Raw genomic sequence first — 12,857 nt, forward strand, 5'->3', positions numbered from 1 at the left:
AGAATTCTGAAGTAATTCAACAAAAAATGGCATTCAATAGAATTTATGACCTGAAACAAGGATGCAACGAACTGCTCCAGACAAAGGATTCAAACTATATAGGAAAAGAAATAGCCACCTTCCCCGGCGCAGTGCAGGTTGTCGTTCCCTGAAACAGTGCTTGCTTCTGTACTGCGCATGTTCAAGAAATGAATGTGCACTTCTATTCACACGGCAGGAGCTCTTGACAGTCGCTCTAATCTGTCAGGGTGCTTCTCCTCAGGGTGGGGAGGTTCCTTGAGTTTTGCTGTGCTTTGCTTTTTGCATTGTTCTTTTTATTTAGCACACTCTCTTTTAACCCTTTCCCTACTAGGCCTTTTCCCCAGTGCTAAGTCTTTTTTTGGCTATGTGGGGTAGTTCGCGTTTAGGCCTCCATAACGTTTTGTCCACATAAGCTATCCACGCCAAATTAGAGTCCTTTTTTCCAAACATTGTAAGGATTCTAAAAGTACCCAGGGATTGTGGATTCCCCTGGAGAGGTCTGAGAAATTAGCCAAAAATATAGCTACATTTTGTTTTTTGGGGGGAAAATGCGAAATTAGTGCTGCAGAAGAAAGTGCCTGTTTTTAGCCCTGCAAATGACATCAACAAAAGTAAACCAAGTGTTGAAAAAAAAAAAAGATTGAAAATTAATTGGGAAAAAACGGGCATTTGTGACAATGTTTTCATTTGTAACTTCTCATCACAATGGCCGATTCACAAAAGCTACATAACATTACATCTGCTAGACCCTTCTGGTTGTGGGGACATGTAGGGTTTGGGTTTGTGGGTTTTCCAAGAACTCGAGGTACCCAGAGCCAATAATTGAGCTGCAGCTGCAATGGTTTTCCACTGTGTTCTGGGTATGGAGCAATACATATGGTAAAATTTAAATTGGGACAAAAAGGTATCAAGGAAACCTATGTGTTTCCAAAATGGGCACAACAAATAGAGGTTAGAATCAGGATTTTTTGAACATCTTTAAATGTGTGGGTACCCATACTAGCATGTGAATTAGAGGGCATGTCTCAAAATTACTTCTTTCTTACACAATGTGTTTCATTTGGAAGGTGCAAATGCAGATAAATACAATTGGTAATAACACTAGTTCTACAATTAAGTGTTCCCCTAAGTCTCCCAATACAAATGGTACCTCACTTGTGTGGGTAAGCCTAGTGCACACAACAGGAAATAGCCCTGTGGGTAGCTCTGGTTTTTAGACCTTACCTCAGCTAGCAACTTGGGAAACCTAGCAAACCTGTACATTTATTAAAACTAGACACCTAGGGGAATCCAGGGTGGGGTGACTTGTGTGCCTCTCACCAAGTTGTTTTACCCAGAATCCCTTGCAAACCTCAAACTTTATCTAAAATAACTTCCTTCCACCATCATTCCCCGAGTCTCCCGATAAAAATGGTATCTCACTTGTATGGGTAGGGATAGTTCCCACAGCAGGAAACGGCCCAAAATGCAACATAGATACATCAAATTGTTACCCACAAAACTGACCTGTTTTTTTGCAAATTGGGTAGCTGGGGTTTTTGGGCCATACCTCAGCTGGCACCTAGGGAACCCTAGCAAACCCTGAACATTTTTGAACGAGACACCTAAGGGAATCCAGGATGGGGTGACTTGTACGGCTTGTGTGGCTCTCACCAGATTGCTTTACCCAGAATTTCTTGCAAACCATAAACTTTGTCTAAAAAATAAATTTTCCTAATATTTCTGTGATGGAAAGTTCTGGAATCTGCACAGAGCCACAAACTTCCTTCCACCCAGCATTCTCCTACGTCTTCTAATGAAAATGGTCCCTTATTTGTGTGAGTAGGCCCACAACACAACATGGATTCATCAAATTTTTCCATGCAGAACTGACTCGTTTTTTGCAAAGTGGTTTGCTGTGGTTTTTGGGCCCTAGCTCAGCTGACACCTAGGGAAACCTAGCAAACCTGTACATCTTTGAAAACTAGCTATGTAGGGAAATCCAGGATGGCTTGACTAGCATGGATCCCATGAGGCTTTTTTACCCACAATGCCCTGCAAACATGAAACTTTGCCTGAAATCATGCATTTCCTTTACATTTCTGCAATGGAAACTTCCAGAATACACAGGCATCCACAAAGTTCCTACCACCCAGAATTGCTCCACTTGTGTTGATAAAAATGCTGCACCACTTTTGTGGCTGGGACAAGTTTCAGTAACAGGAACTTATCACACCAATGTGGGGACTCCTAATGACGGTTGAATACGTTCCTGTCACTGCCACTGCGCACAATCACACAAGTGGCACAGAATCTTTGTCATCAAGAGAGGGGCAATGCTGGGTGGTAGGATTTTTGTGGATTTCTACAGATTCTGAAAGTTTCCATCACTGAAAGTGAGGCAAAATGTGTTTTAGTCAACATTTGAGGCTTGCAAGGCATTGTTGGTAAGAAAATTGTGTGGGATGGATGCGAACCACACCACATTGGACTCCTTCAGATGCCTTGTTTACAGAACTGTCTGGATCTGAGAGGTTTTTCCAGGTGGCAGGCTATCCAAGCCCAAAAAGTGCAGCTGTTCACCATTGCAAGTGGGATGATACTGCGAGTTAGCCAAACTGTCTTGGCCCATTTGTAAACACAAAACCCAAAAGAATCAAATGTCCTCTTGCTTGCCTTTGGTATGAGATGCTTTAGGCCGCAGGGTAGCAGAAAGACTGTTTACCCAGTGGGGGGTGAGGGCATGGCTATGTCCATGCTGGGTAGCCCTCACCCCTACAGAAAAAAAGGTAATCCCTGGTGTCCAGTGTGCTTTCTGTGGGGCATGTGGGGGTAATTGCCCCTATCTGCCTCCCTCTGGGGGCAGAATGACTGTTTCCATTTTTTTGAGGGGGGGCCTGGCTATGCCCATGCTGGGCCACCTCCACAGATACAAAAAAAAAAAAAAATCCCTGGTGTCTAGTGGGCAGAAAGACTGTTTCCCAGGTTTGGGGGAGGTGGGGGCATGGGAATGCCCATGGTGGGTAGGCACAGCCCCACCCATACAAATACAACAAAAAGTAACCCTGGGGGCAGATCAGCCTAACAATGGGGTCAAGCTGCTCTTGGGGGGGAACTGTGGGGGAAGAAAATGTACAAAATATTTCCCCCACATTGGGAGCAACCCTTTCCCAAGGAGCCGCTCCCCAACATATATAATTTATAATCCCTGGTGCCTAGTGTTATTCTGCCCTCCCCTCCCCGCCCCCCAGTGGGAGAGTTGTCTAAATATAAGGCCAATCAGAAAATGGACCAAATTATTTTCCTATTATGGGGAGCGGCTCTTTCCTAAAGGGCTGCTTCCTGCTACAAAAAATTATCCCTGGTGACTAATGGGGTGGATGCCTGCTTGGAAAAGGCACCATTGGAAAAGGAAGATTCTCCCCCTGTGGTGGATCCTATTTAGTTTTATCGGGAGCCAGGAGATCGCTTAGCCTTTTGGCTTCTAATGACTTTTAACCTACTTAGCCTGCTCTGTTTTAGCGCATTTATTTAATTATTTCTTCAAAGATGGCTGCTATGTTTATAGTTAGGAAGATGTTTTGAGTTCATGTTAACAGTGCCACTCTGTGAAGGCGCCACTATCAGCATCAAAGTCAAGTGATATACGTAGGTATTCACATCATGTTCCTTTCCCACTTACGTGAGACAGGAACATAATGTACTTTTGGAGGGAATTGTTTATGCAATTGCCACCCCAGCATGCCTTCTTATCTATTGTTTGGGAACATACCTGCGTCATAGGTCCTACAATATCTGTATAAATACATCTCACGCAGACACGGTTATCAGAGGGATTCCTACCAGATGCCATCAACGCTATATATGTTACAAGTCACCTTGATGCAGACCCAGCCTTTGTGTCCCCACGGAGTCTAATCTAGAGACCTCATTCCTAGGTAACAAGGGTTGGGGGGGCGCTTCTCATGGACACGGTACTGGCAGATTAGGTTTAACACACCTATCTCTCTTTAGGTTAGAGATTAGGTACATCGTTCTAGGTTTTTAGGGATATCTCACATCTTATATTATTGCAAGATGGACTCTTGTTTTTACAATTCTGTTTCTTGCAGTGTTCATTATCCTAATCATTGCAGCCCATGCATTTTACAATAGATTGCAGTCTTGTTAATAAAACCTATTGGCAACTTTACTGCATCTCCGGGATAGCCGGTGTATGACTGAGACTTGTTGCTCATGTGAGAAAAGGGTAATCTCCGTTTAACCACAACTCCCCTGAGATGTCGCACTCTTGAGTCCATGCGTAAAGGCTGCCACAAATCACCTTTTACTATTTGGGTTTTGGTGAGGTACTGCTTGTGAGCCTGGAGGATTGGGCCGACATTTGTGACTTGTTGTAGGATTGGCCTAGTCGCCCACAAACAAAAGTGCTGTCTTCCCTAAACCAGCAGTCTTGCCCAGAGCAAGAGTCCAAATACGACACCCCCTTCCAACGATACCTCTTCTGTGTGTTTCTGTGCTCAGACGGCTGAGATAGCTCTACAGGCATTGAAGCGGTGAAAGTGAAATGAGAAGGACGGCTCATTTGACTTTCACTTTTGATGTAATGATATCAGCACGTCATGTGCGCAATCCTCAGTACATTGAAAAAAACAATACCTAAGGCAGTTGGGGAAGCTGTTCCCCATCTGCCTGAGGCAACAAAAAGAAAAAAGGAAATCCCTCTGACTTTGTGGTCTGTGAAAACGATGGAACGGTTCAGTCCTCAACACATGACCACCAGTGCTGAGGACGGAACGGTTATGTTCTCGGCACCAATGGGGTTAAAGGCAATGGTAATTCAATGTTTTGCTGTCGCTTGTGTTTTTTTAACTTGGTGACTCCTTATTACGCAGACATACGTAAAGTCTTATACTCTTCATGTTCGAGTTCCACAAATATTTCTCTCTTATAGAAACTGTCAGAAGTTAGAATTCACAGGAGAATGTGGATGAGGAGTTTGCGACTTTTATTTCGGCTTTACTGAAGACATATGTTGGCATTGTGAAATCTAAGAACCAGATCATTGTGTGGGTGGTCACTAAATGTTTGTGACTGTAAAATATTGGTGTGGTTCTAAACACTTTGGGAAGCACTGCACTAGAAAGGGACATCACTGGAAAGAAGGCATTATCTCCTTTCCAAAGTTACCTCTCCCATATTGTTTATGCTCAGGGGCAGAGTTAAAGGTGAACACAACTGTACCTTCTGCCTTGCCTGCTCTTGCTTTTGTTTTGTTTTAATGTCAGCAACCAGTGTGCAGTGCTCATTACAGCAAAACAAACAAAAAAATCAAATTTGTGAGGGACTTGATGATTGTAATATTCCCTCCATCTGTAACATGAATTATAAAGTCAAGATTCTGATATAATTTGAGAGATAGCAGGGAGGTGAAGTGATATTTAGTGATAATGTTTTAAATGTTTTAAATAGAGTTTCACTTTAGCAGTATGTTTTTACTTTCTAAGTTGAATATGTCATGGATAATAAAATGATGGCAACTTGCTTGATCAAGACTCGCCTGTCAAATCTCAAATCCACTATCTATCTATCTATCTATCTATCTATCTGTATATATCTCAATATCTATTTATCTATCTATCTCTGTAAGACCTGGCATCTATGGCATGGTTTACTCCTTAACTTTTTGACTTCAGGATTCCTGTTTTGCTGACTTCATTTTTGCGGTTTTAGGACTCTGCACACTTTACCACTGCTAGCCAGTGCTAAGGTACTTGTGCTCTCTGCTTAAGACATGGTAAGAATGGCTTATACCCAATTTGTACAGCTATATTACCTGTAAATGCCATGTAAAGTGACACTACTGTGCCCAGGGCCGGTAAATTAAATGCTACTAATGCGTTTCCGACTCGCAAATAGGAAGGGGTGTTCCCTTCCTATTTGCGACTCGCAACGCGATGCAAGTTGATTTGCGACCGCGAAAGCGGTCGCAAATGAACTCGCAGTTACCATCCACTTGAAGTGGATGGTAACCCATTCGCAAATGGGAAGGGGTCCCCATGGGAACCCTTCCCCTTTGTGAATGATCAAAAAAATATTTTTTCAGAGCAGGCAGTGGTCTTATGGACCACTGCCTGCTCTGAAAAAAAACGAAACAAAAGGTTTCGTTTTTTTTTCCTAAGTGCGGCTTGTTTTCCTTTAAGGGCTGCCGATAGAAAAAAAAACTGCTTTATTGCAAAAGCAGTCACGGACATGGAGGTCTGCTGTCTCCAGCAGGCCACCATCCCAGTGAGTGCCCAGACTCGCAATGGGGTCGCAAACTGCGACCCACCTCATTAATGTTAATGAGGTGGGTCTTTGCGACCCCATTGCGAGTAACAGAAGGTGTCTGAGACACCTTTCTGCATGGCAAATTGCAAGTTGCAATTTGCGAGTCGCTCGGGCTCGCAAATTGCAAGTCGCAATTTGCTTTCTTCCTACATCTGGCCCTAAGTCACCCCTAAAGTAGGCCCTGGACAGCCCAGAGGAGAAGATGCAGTGTATTGAAAAAGGGGAACACACTTTTGAGGTTTATATGTCCTGGTAGTGAAAAACCCTTACATTCATTTTTCACTACTGCAAGGCCTACCCCTCCAATACGATACCACTGAAGTTAACTTGGGAACAGGTGATCAGGTCATGTTTAGAGTCTCTGGTATTGAAATGCCAAATCTTAACTTGGATGGTGAAGTCGCATTTTAAAATACAATTTTGAAAATGCCACTTTTAGAAAGTTGGCATTTTCCTGCTTTAGCCATTTGATGCATGCAGCGTGTCTTTGGGTTACATGACTAGGTGTGAGTGACAGTTGGGCTTTGTGTATTCCTCCTAGACAGTCACACATACAACAGAAAGCTTAGGTGTGACTGGAAGGGCCATCACTGGCAGGATGGGCGGGAGGAGCTGGACCCAGCCCCACTTTCAATTGAATAGGCTATTTTCTGTCTCCAAACAAAGGGCTGCATACCCCCTCTAGTTACTCTGGAACCACGGCCATGGAAGGCAGTGTGTCTGTGCACTTCAACGGTGTGCCTCTAGAAGCTTCTCCCCTCTTAAAAAGGCACATACTAAGTATACAATTCTGGATGTGTGGATAGTCTGTCAGGAAGGACTGCTGTGCTGCTGAAAGGGCTTTCACTCTGCTGGACTGCTGATCTGAAGGACTGCTGTCCTGCTGTGCCAGCTGCCCTCTTGCCAGGGTGAGAAGGACTGTACCCATATTTCTTGAATCCAGAACCCAGAGTGTCTCCACCGGCTAGCTAGCTGACCTCCTAACCTGAAACCTCAGAGACACATCAGTCTTCCACCAACCCTGCACCTGCACCTGGACTCTGCCATCTGTGAGTCTAGCCAACCCAGTCCTGGACCCTTGAAAGTGGGCTAAAAGTGCTCTGCCAGCCTCTGTGGATACAGTAGAAGCGACGCATCTTGTCTGATGCGTGGCACAACCCCGAGAAGAACCAACACATAGCTGCTGCTGTGTGGATTGGACCTGCAGCACCTCCGCAGCCTCTTAAGATATGCCGCTGCATGACACATCCTCAGCGCAGGCCCTCTTACCCTTCAGTGACGCCGCAGCCGGACAACACATTGCAGCCTCACAGCTCCTCGGAACCGATGCATCACCTCGACTGCGCTACGCATACTCAAACCCAGACTTCATATTGCAAGCCCTTGATAACATTATCCAGATGATGCAGGACCTCGCACCACAGCCTTGCCGCATCTTGGAACCGATGCATCCCTCTGGCTGTGCAATGCATCTAACACTCGGATCCTCGCAGCGCTTCCCAACCCCGGAATTAAGGTACTTTATTCAGCAGGCCAAACTGGGTCCCTGTATCCGGCCCACGCTCCATCACAATCGGCCTGAACTTGTGACGTTTCCCTGGTCTGGTGCGACCAGATTTCCACAGTTTGCCCTTTGTGCTGTATGGGGTTATTTTCACCAGAATCTCTAAAATTACATACCTCCGCTTCTACTATATGGATTATGGTTGTTGTGGTCTTGCTTTATTTATTAAAGAAATCTTTATTGTTCTAATCTGGTGTGGGATCCTTTTTACGTGGTGTTTTCACTTTATTACTGTTTGAAGTGTTAAACAAATAATTTACACATTGCCTTTAAGTGAAGCCTGACTGCACTGTGCCAAGCTACCAAAGGATTGCGCACAGGTTAATTTAGGGTTTGGCTTGTACCTCACCCTGACAAGGATTGTGGTTGCTGCTTGACTAGGGCTCACATCCCAGCCAACAAACAACTCCATTTCTTACATCTTGGCTATTGTACTACTCCATATCTAGGAATGCCATGTAGTCAGAAACCTCCTCTCAGAGACGACAAAATGCTGCAGAAATGATGCATTATTTCTTATCCTCATTCTTCCCTGTTCCTTGTCACTCCCACAATTACTTGCGCTGGCTCCCATTTCCAAACATATAATTTTTAAAAGGCTTTGCCTTGTCCATTTTGCTTTTTATAAACTTAGGACTCTGTACTCAAATGACCTTTCATACCTTACTCCCTTTCCTTTTTGCTCACGTGGTCCTCTCTTAACTTGTTGATTGCTCTTGGAGACCGCTTCTGCTGCTATTAACGTGCAAAGTATTCATCAAACTCCCAGACTCCATCCTTTTTAGATGACCAATTGTATTTCATGGAGCTCCTAAAGCCTGGAGTGCCCCTATTCCATCATCATTTAACTTAATTAACCTACCTCTCTCAAACTAAGGACATGTTGCTGCATCCTTGAAGTGACAGAATACCCTTGTGGGTGACAGTTTCCAGTCAAACTTACCACATCTTAATTCAGGTTGTAATGGGTGCTATACATCTTTCCACCAAGACTACAGCTTACCAAGGAATGAATTACTGTTGTGCCATGCAGTTTCTGGGCTTCCTAATTTCTGACTCGTGATGCATAACAAAGGTTGCATTGTGTGTGTGTGTGTTGTGGTGTGTGTGTGTGTGTATGTGTGTGTGCGTGTGTTGTGTTGGTGTGTTCGTGTGTGTGGGCATGTATAATTCAGGCTGCAAGAACAGGATCGGTCCTTATAGCGTAGGTAAACACTGCCAGGGCCAGACAAACAGTATCCTTCTGAGGACTGGTGTGTTATGAGGGCCCGTCCCCATAGTGTGTTTAGGTAGTTTTGAGCAAGTGTATCAAAAAACACTAAAAGTGCAGTTACATTTGCATTAGTATGATTTATGACCTACCCTACTATCAAATTGTGCATGGAGTTAGAATAGTAAATGCACACTTCACTTCAATGGCTGGTCCTCATAAATATAGTTATGTTTTGGGTGGGTGTGTGTGAGTGTCCGTGCACGGTGGTGTTTGTGCTAATATTAATAACATTTTGAGAATGGTTCAGAGACCATAAATGTACATGTGTCTGTACAATTCTAGTAGTCTCAGGCTTTGTCCTACAGCAGTTACTTTGAATATATTGGCTGTTTTTTGCGTGTTAGAGGTTTAGGGCTGGAGGTGGGTATCCACGGCAGATACCATAAAGATGCTGAGGAAGCATGTGAATTACCAAAGGGATTATCCTGGACGGAATGTATCAGAGCCAAAACCAGGCTTATGATTGGTGAGAATATGTGACTGTGTGTCACTGTGGGGCAGAGATTGGAGAAGTGGGGCAGGCAATGTCAGGAAGTGTTGACAAAAGACACACTACTGCTCCCTTCAGTGGGTAATGTCAGAGAGCGAGCTGTAAACCTGCATCAATCTTCCTTTATTTTCGAATTTTTACTAGACGTGACTAAACATTTTGGCAACCATTGGGTCGTGGTCCACAGGCTCATTTATGCACCTGCAATGACGGAGGTCGCTTGTGCTTCTGCCTGGAGAGATAATCTCTATGTACCCATCCTGGGGCTACATGTGCAATTAATGGGGTAAAGACAACAAAGTAATATGTACTACATTTTTTGTCTTTTCTACTCCAACATTTTGCATAATTGTAGTGCTTTTATAACTAAAGGACATGGCCTATTTCAAAGTGAAATGATAACATGTAGTCAAGAAACACGAATAGGGTCATAATTTTACAAGTCAAGGAAGAGGAGATGTTTTCGACCCTATTGTGACATGCAAGGCCTGGACCAATGTATGCTCCTGATGTGTGTCTTTGTGGATGTGTTGCACTGCAGGGCATGTCCTGGCATCTTGGGACACGGCCTCCCAGCTTTTCCATGTTCTTATATAGTCACTGGCAGAGCACTCAGGCTTCTGGTTAGGCAAGCAGTCAGTACATGTAAACCTACTATCTGCTTTTGCTTTTTCCTCCTCGTTCGGTGCCTCTGGAGCCATGCTTTCATCATTGCTTGATGGAGCCTCCGTGTATAGTTTGTTTGGTATGCCTGCAAAAAAAATTATAACATGCGTAAAGAGTAAATATTTTTTATACTGTTTTTTACAACAGTTAGCATCTCAAATGGCATATTGCGGATTACCTGTCCGACTTCTGATTTATACAAGCACAAAAACCTTACCACCTCTGACAAGGCAAAAATATACTTCAACCTGGCATCATTTCCTGACCAAACATTCAGGATGCTATTAGGTATCGCCAAAGGAGTTAAAACCTGTGTCACTCTCAGCTACATTGTATTATGTTGTATTACATTGCATTGGTATGTACAGAAGTAACTATATTATGTTTCTTTACTACCTCTTGCAAAATCCAATGTGCCTGAATTAGTTACTTCTATAATCCATGAACTGCCAGTAATATTCTATTAACCTGCGATCCAATCCATCATGCAGTTCAAGCGGCATTTTATTGTAGAATGTTCTGCATGTAATCAAACACTTGAATCAGTACTTTTTCCAATCTTTAGAAGAGGGGTTGTTAACATACAATTCAGTGATATGTATTTTATTGGTATTGTGCTGATGGAGGCTACTAGCTGTTTCAAAGGGCTTTGCAAGGGTAGCTATCGAAGGTCAAAATGGGAGTTGTGTGTCAGTCATAAAGTATGGACCATGCTCTCCAAGAGGATCAGTCAGTTTTGACATCCTTCAGAGGCTAATAGGAACATCCAGCTAAGACCACAGCACTCCGATCCAAGCACATTTATTTAGATAATTGCTTGTCAAGTTGTAAAGGGTTTGAAACCAGTCCTTAAACAAAACAGTCATCTTCTTTGTTATTCAATTTGTAGTTTTATTCCCGTCAACAGTGGTCCTTTGTAACTGGTTTGTTCATATACATCCAACAGTAGTAGCCTTTAATAGTAAATTCTTTCATTAACAGCCAACAAGTGTTTCGTCACACAGTGACTTTTTCAAGGCTGAGAGGTCAAGAAAGTTGTGTCCATATATAAAATAGGTCAGTCATATGAGAAAGCTGTGTTTAGTATATAGAATAGACTTAATAATGCAAATAATCCATAAAGTCGTCTCCTCTAGCGAGCCTCCAGGGAAAGTAAATCACCAAAAGTTACCAAAAAATGTACAGCAGGAATGGAGAATCGTGGGACCACGATACATCCTTGAGATTGAAAGTGAACCATCAGCTCGCAGTGTCCTCGTCCTGTATGTTTTATATCCTGTATGTATGTCTTGACATACTGAATGAGGGCACTGCGAGCTGATCTTGCACTTTCAGACAAAGAGATCTATAAATGGTGAGCCTCTGTCAAGAAACACCACAAGATATGGAGAAATCGGGATTCAGACCATGTAAACACACACCAACATGGCTCTAACTGGAACTGTGGTGTGACATGGATAACACTCATGAAGTTTGGAGGGAGCGGATGTGGCACTCAATGTCATCTTAACAACTGTCACTACTATGATGCTATGTGAATTTGTACTGTTGCTGTACACACATTTCAAAAGCATTTCAAAGCCATTTAAAAAAGCACTCAACGATTGATAAATTGAACAGCCAGGCCCTTCATGACTGTTCTGTAAACCTCTGATGTGAAGTAATACTAGAACTAAAATGATTCTCTAAGTATTCTCATATATATTTCAATGATTTATTTTAGATTGTTCTAACAGGTACAAGTAATCACAAACGGATTCCAAAGACATCAGGGCATGGAATAATCAATATCATTCATTAATAAACACACTTTTAAAGATTCTGCAGTATGTAAGCCTGGATAATATCCATTGTTTCTAACTGTGAGGCGGGTAGAAATAGTCTAACTGAATGCAGAGGAATAGAGGCACTGACAGGAATCAACCAGAGCAAATGCCAAAGGTGTGGAAATAGGGCTGTTTATCAATAGGCTCTTCATCAGACAAACCAGGCTGAACAAACTTTCAAAGTTTATTCTTGGGCTCCTTGTACCACATAACTCAGTCTTCAGAGCAGATAGACAACTTAGAATGGAAGAGGGCATAGCTGTCACCATTAGGAAATCCATCAATTACAAGAACTCTCCCACTCAAACATAGCATTCATTCATATATGTGACTTTAGCCTACCCCTTTTCACATTCTTACAAACTCTGGTCTACGCACTGTTAAGCCTCATGTAACCAGAAGTCTCCTCCATCCACTGAAAAAGCTCACCAACAGCACATTGATCCTAAACCAAAACTTCTTGAGTCACTCAAGAATAGCAGTTATGAGAACATCATCACAACCACAACAGATCCAACTGGAAATGTTACTTTACAACAGGGCCAGCCATGATTCTTTGTACCTGTAGCCCAAGGAGTACTGCCCAGAAATAGGCAAAACGAATGGAGAAAACCAAACTACCCCGTCCTAAGACACTTAAGAAATTCTGCTAAATCTACCAACATGCAGGACACATCAGAAACCTCACACACAGAACTCACTATGACC

General features: G+C 43.1%; 1 protein-coding gene across 1 annotated transcript in view; it reads right to left on the minus strand.

Annotated features, from left to right (window-relative positions):
* Window positions 1–12,857, minus strand: part of LOC138290833 (uncharacterized) — a 322,008-nt gene that overhangs the window by 240,660 nt on the left and 68,491 nt on the right. The window contains exon 2 of the mRNA XM_069230277.1: window positions 10,313–10,408. Within this exon, the coding sequence (XP_069086378.1) occupies window positions 10,313–10,408 (96 nt within the window). The remainder of the gene's footprint in view (window positions 1–10,312; window positions 10,409–12,857) is intronic.

The sequence above is a fragment of the Pleurodeles waltl genome, chromosome 1_1, assembly GCF_031143425.1.
Source record: "Pleurodeles waltl isolate 20211129_DDA chromosome 1_1, aPleWal1.hap1.20221129, whole genome shotgun sequence".
Classification (NCBI taxonomy): Eukaryota; Metazoa; Chordata; class Amphibia; order Caudata; family Salamandridae; genus Pleurodeles; species Pleurodeles waltl.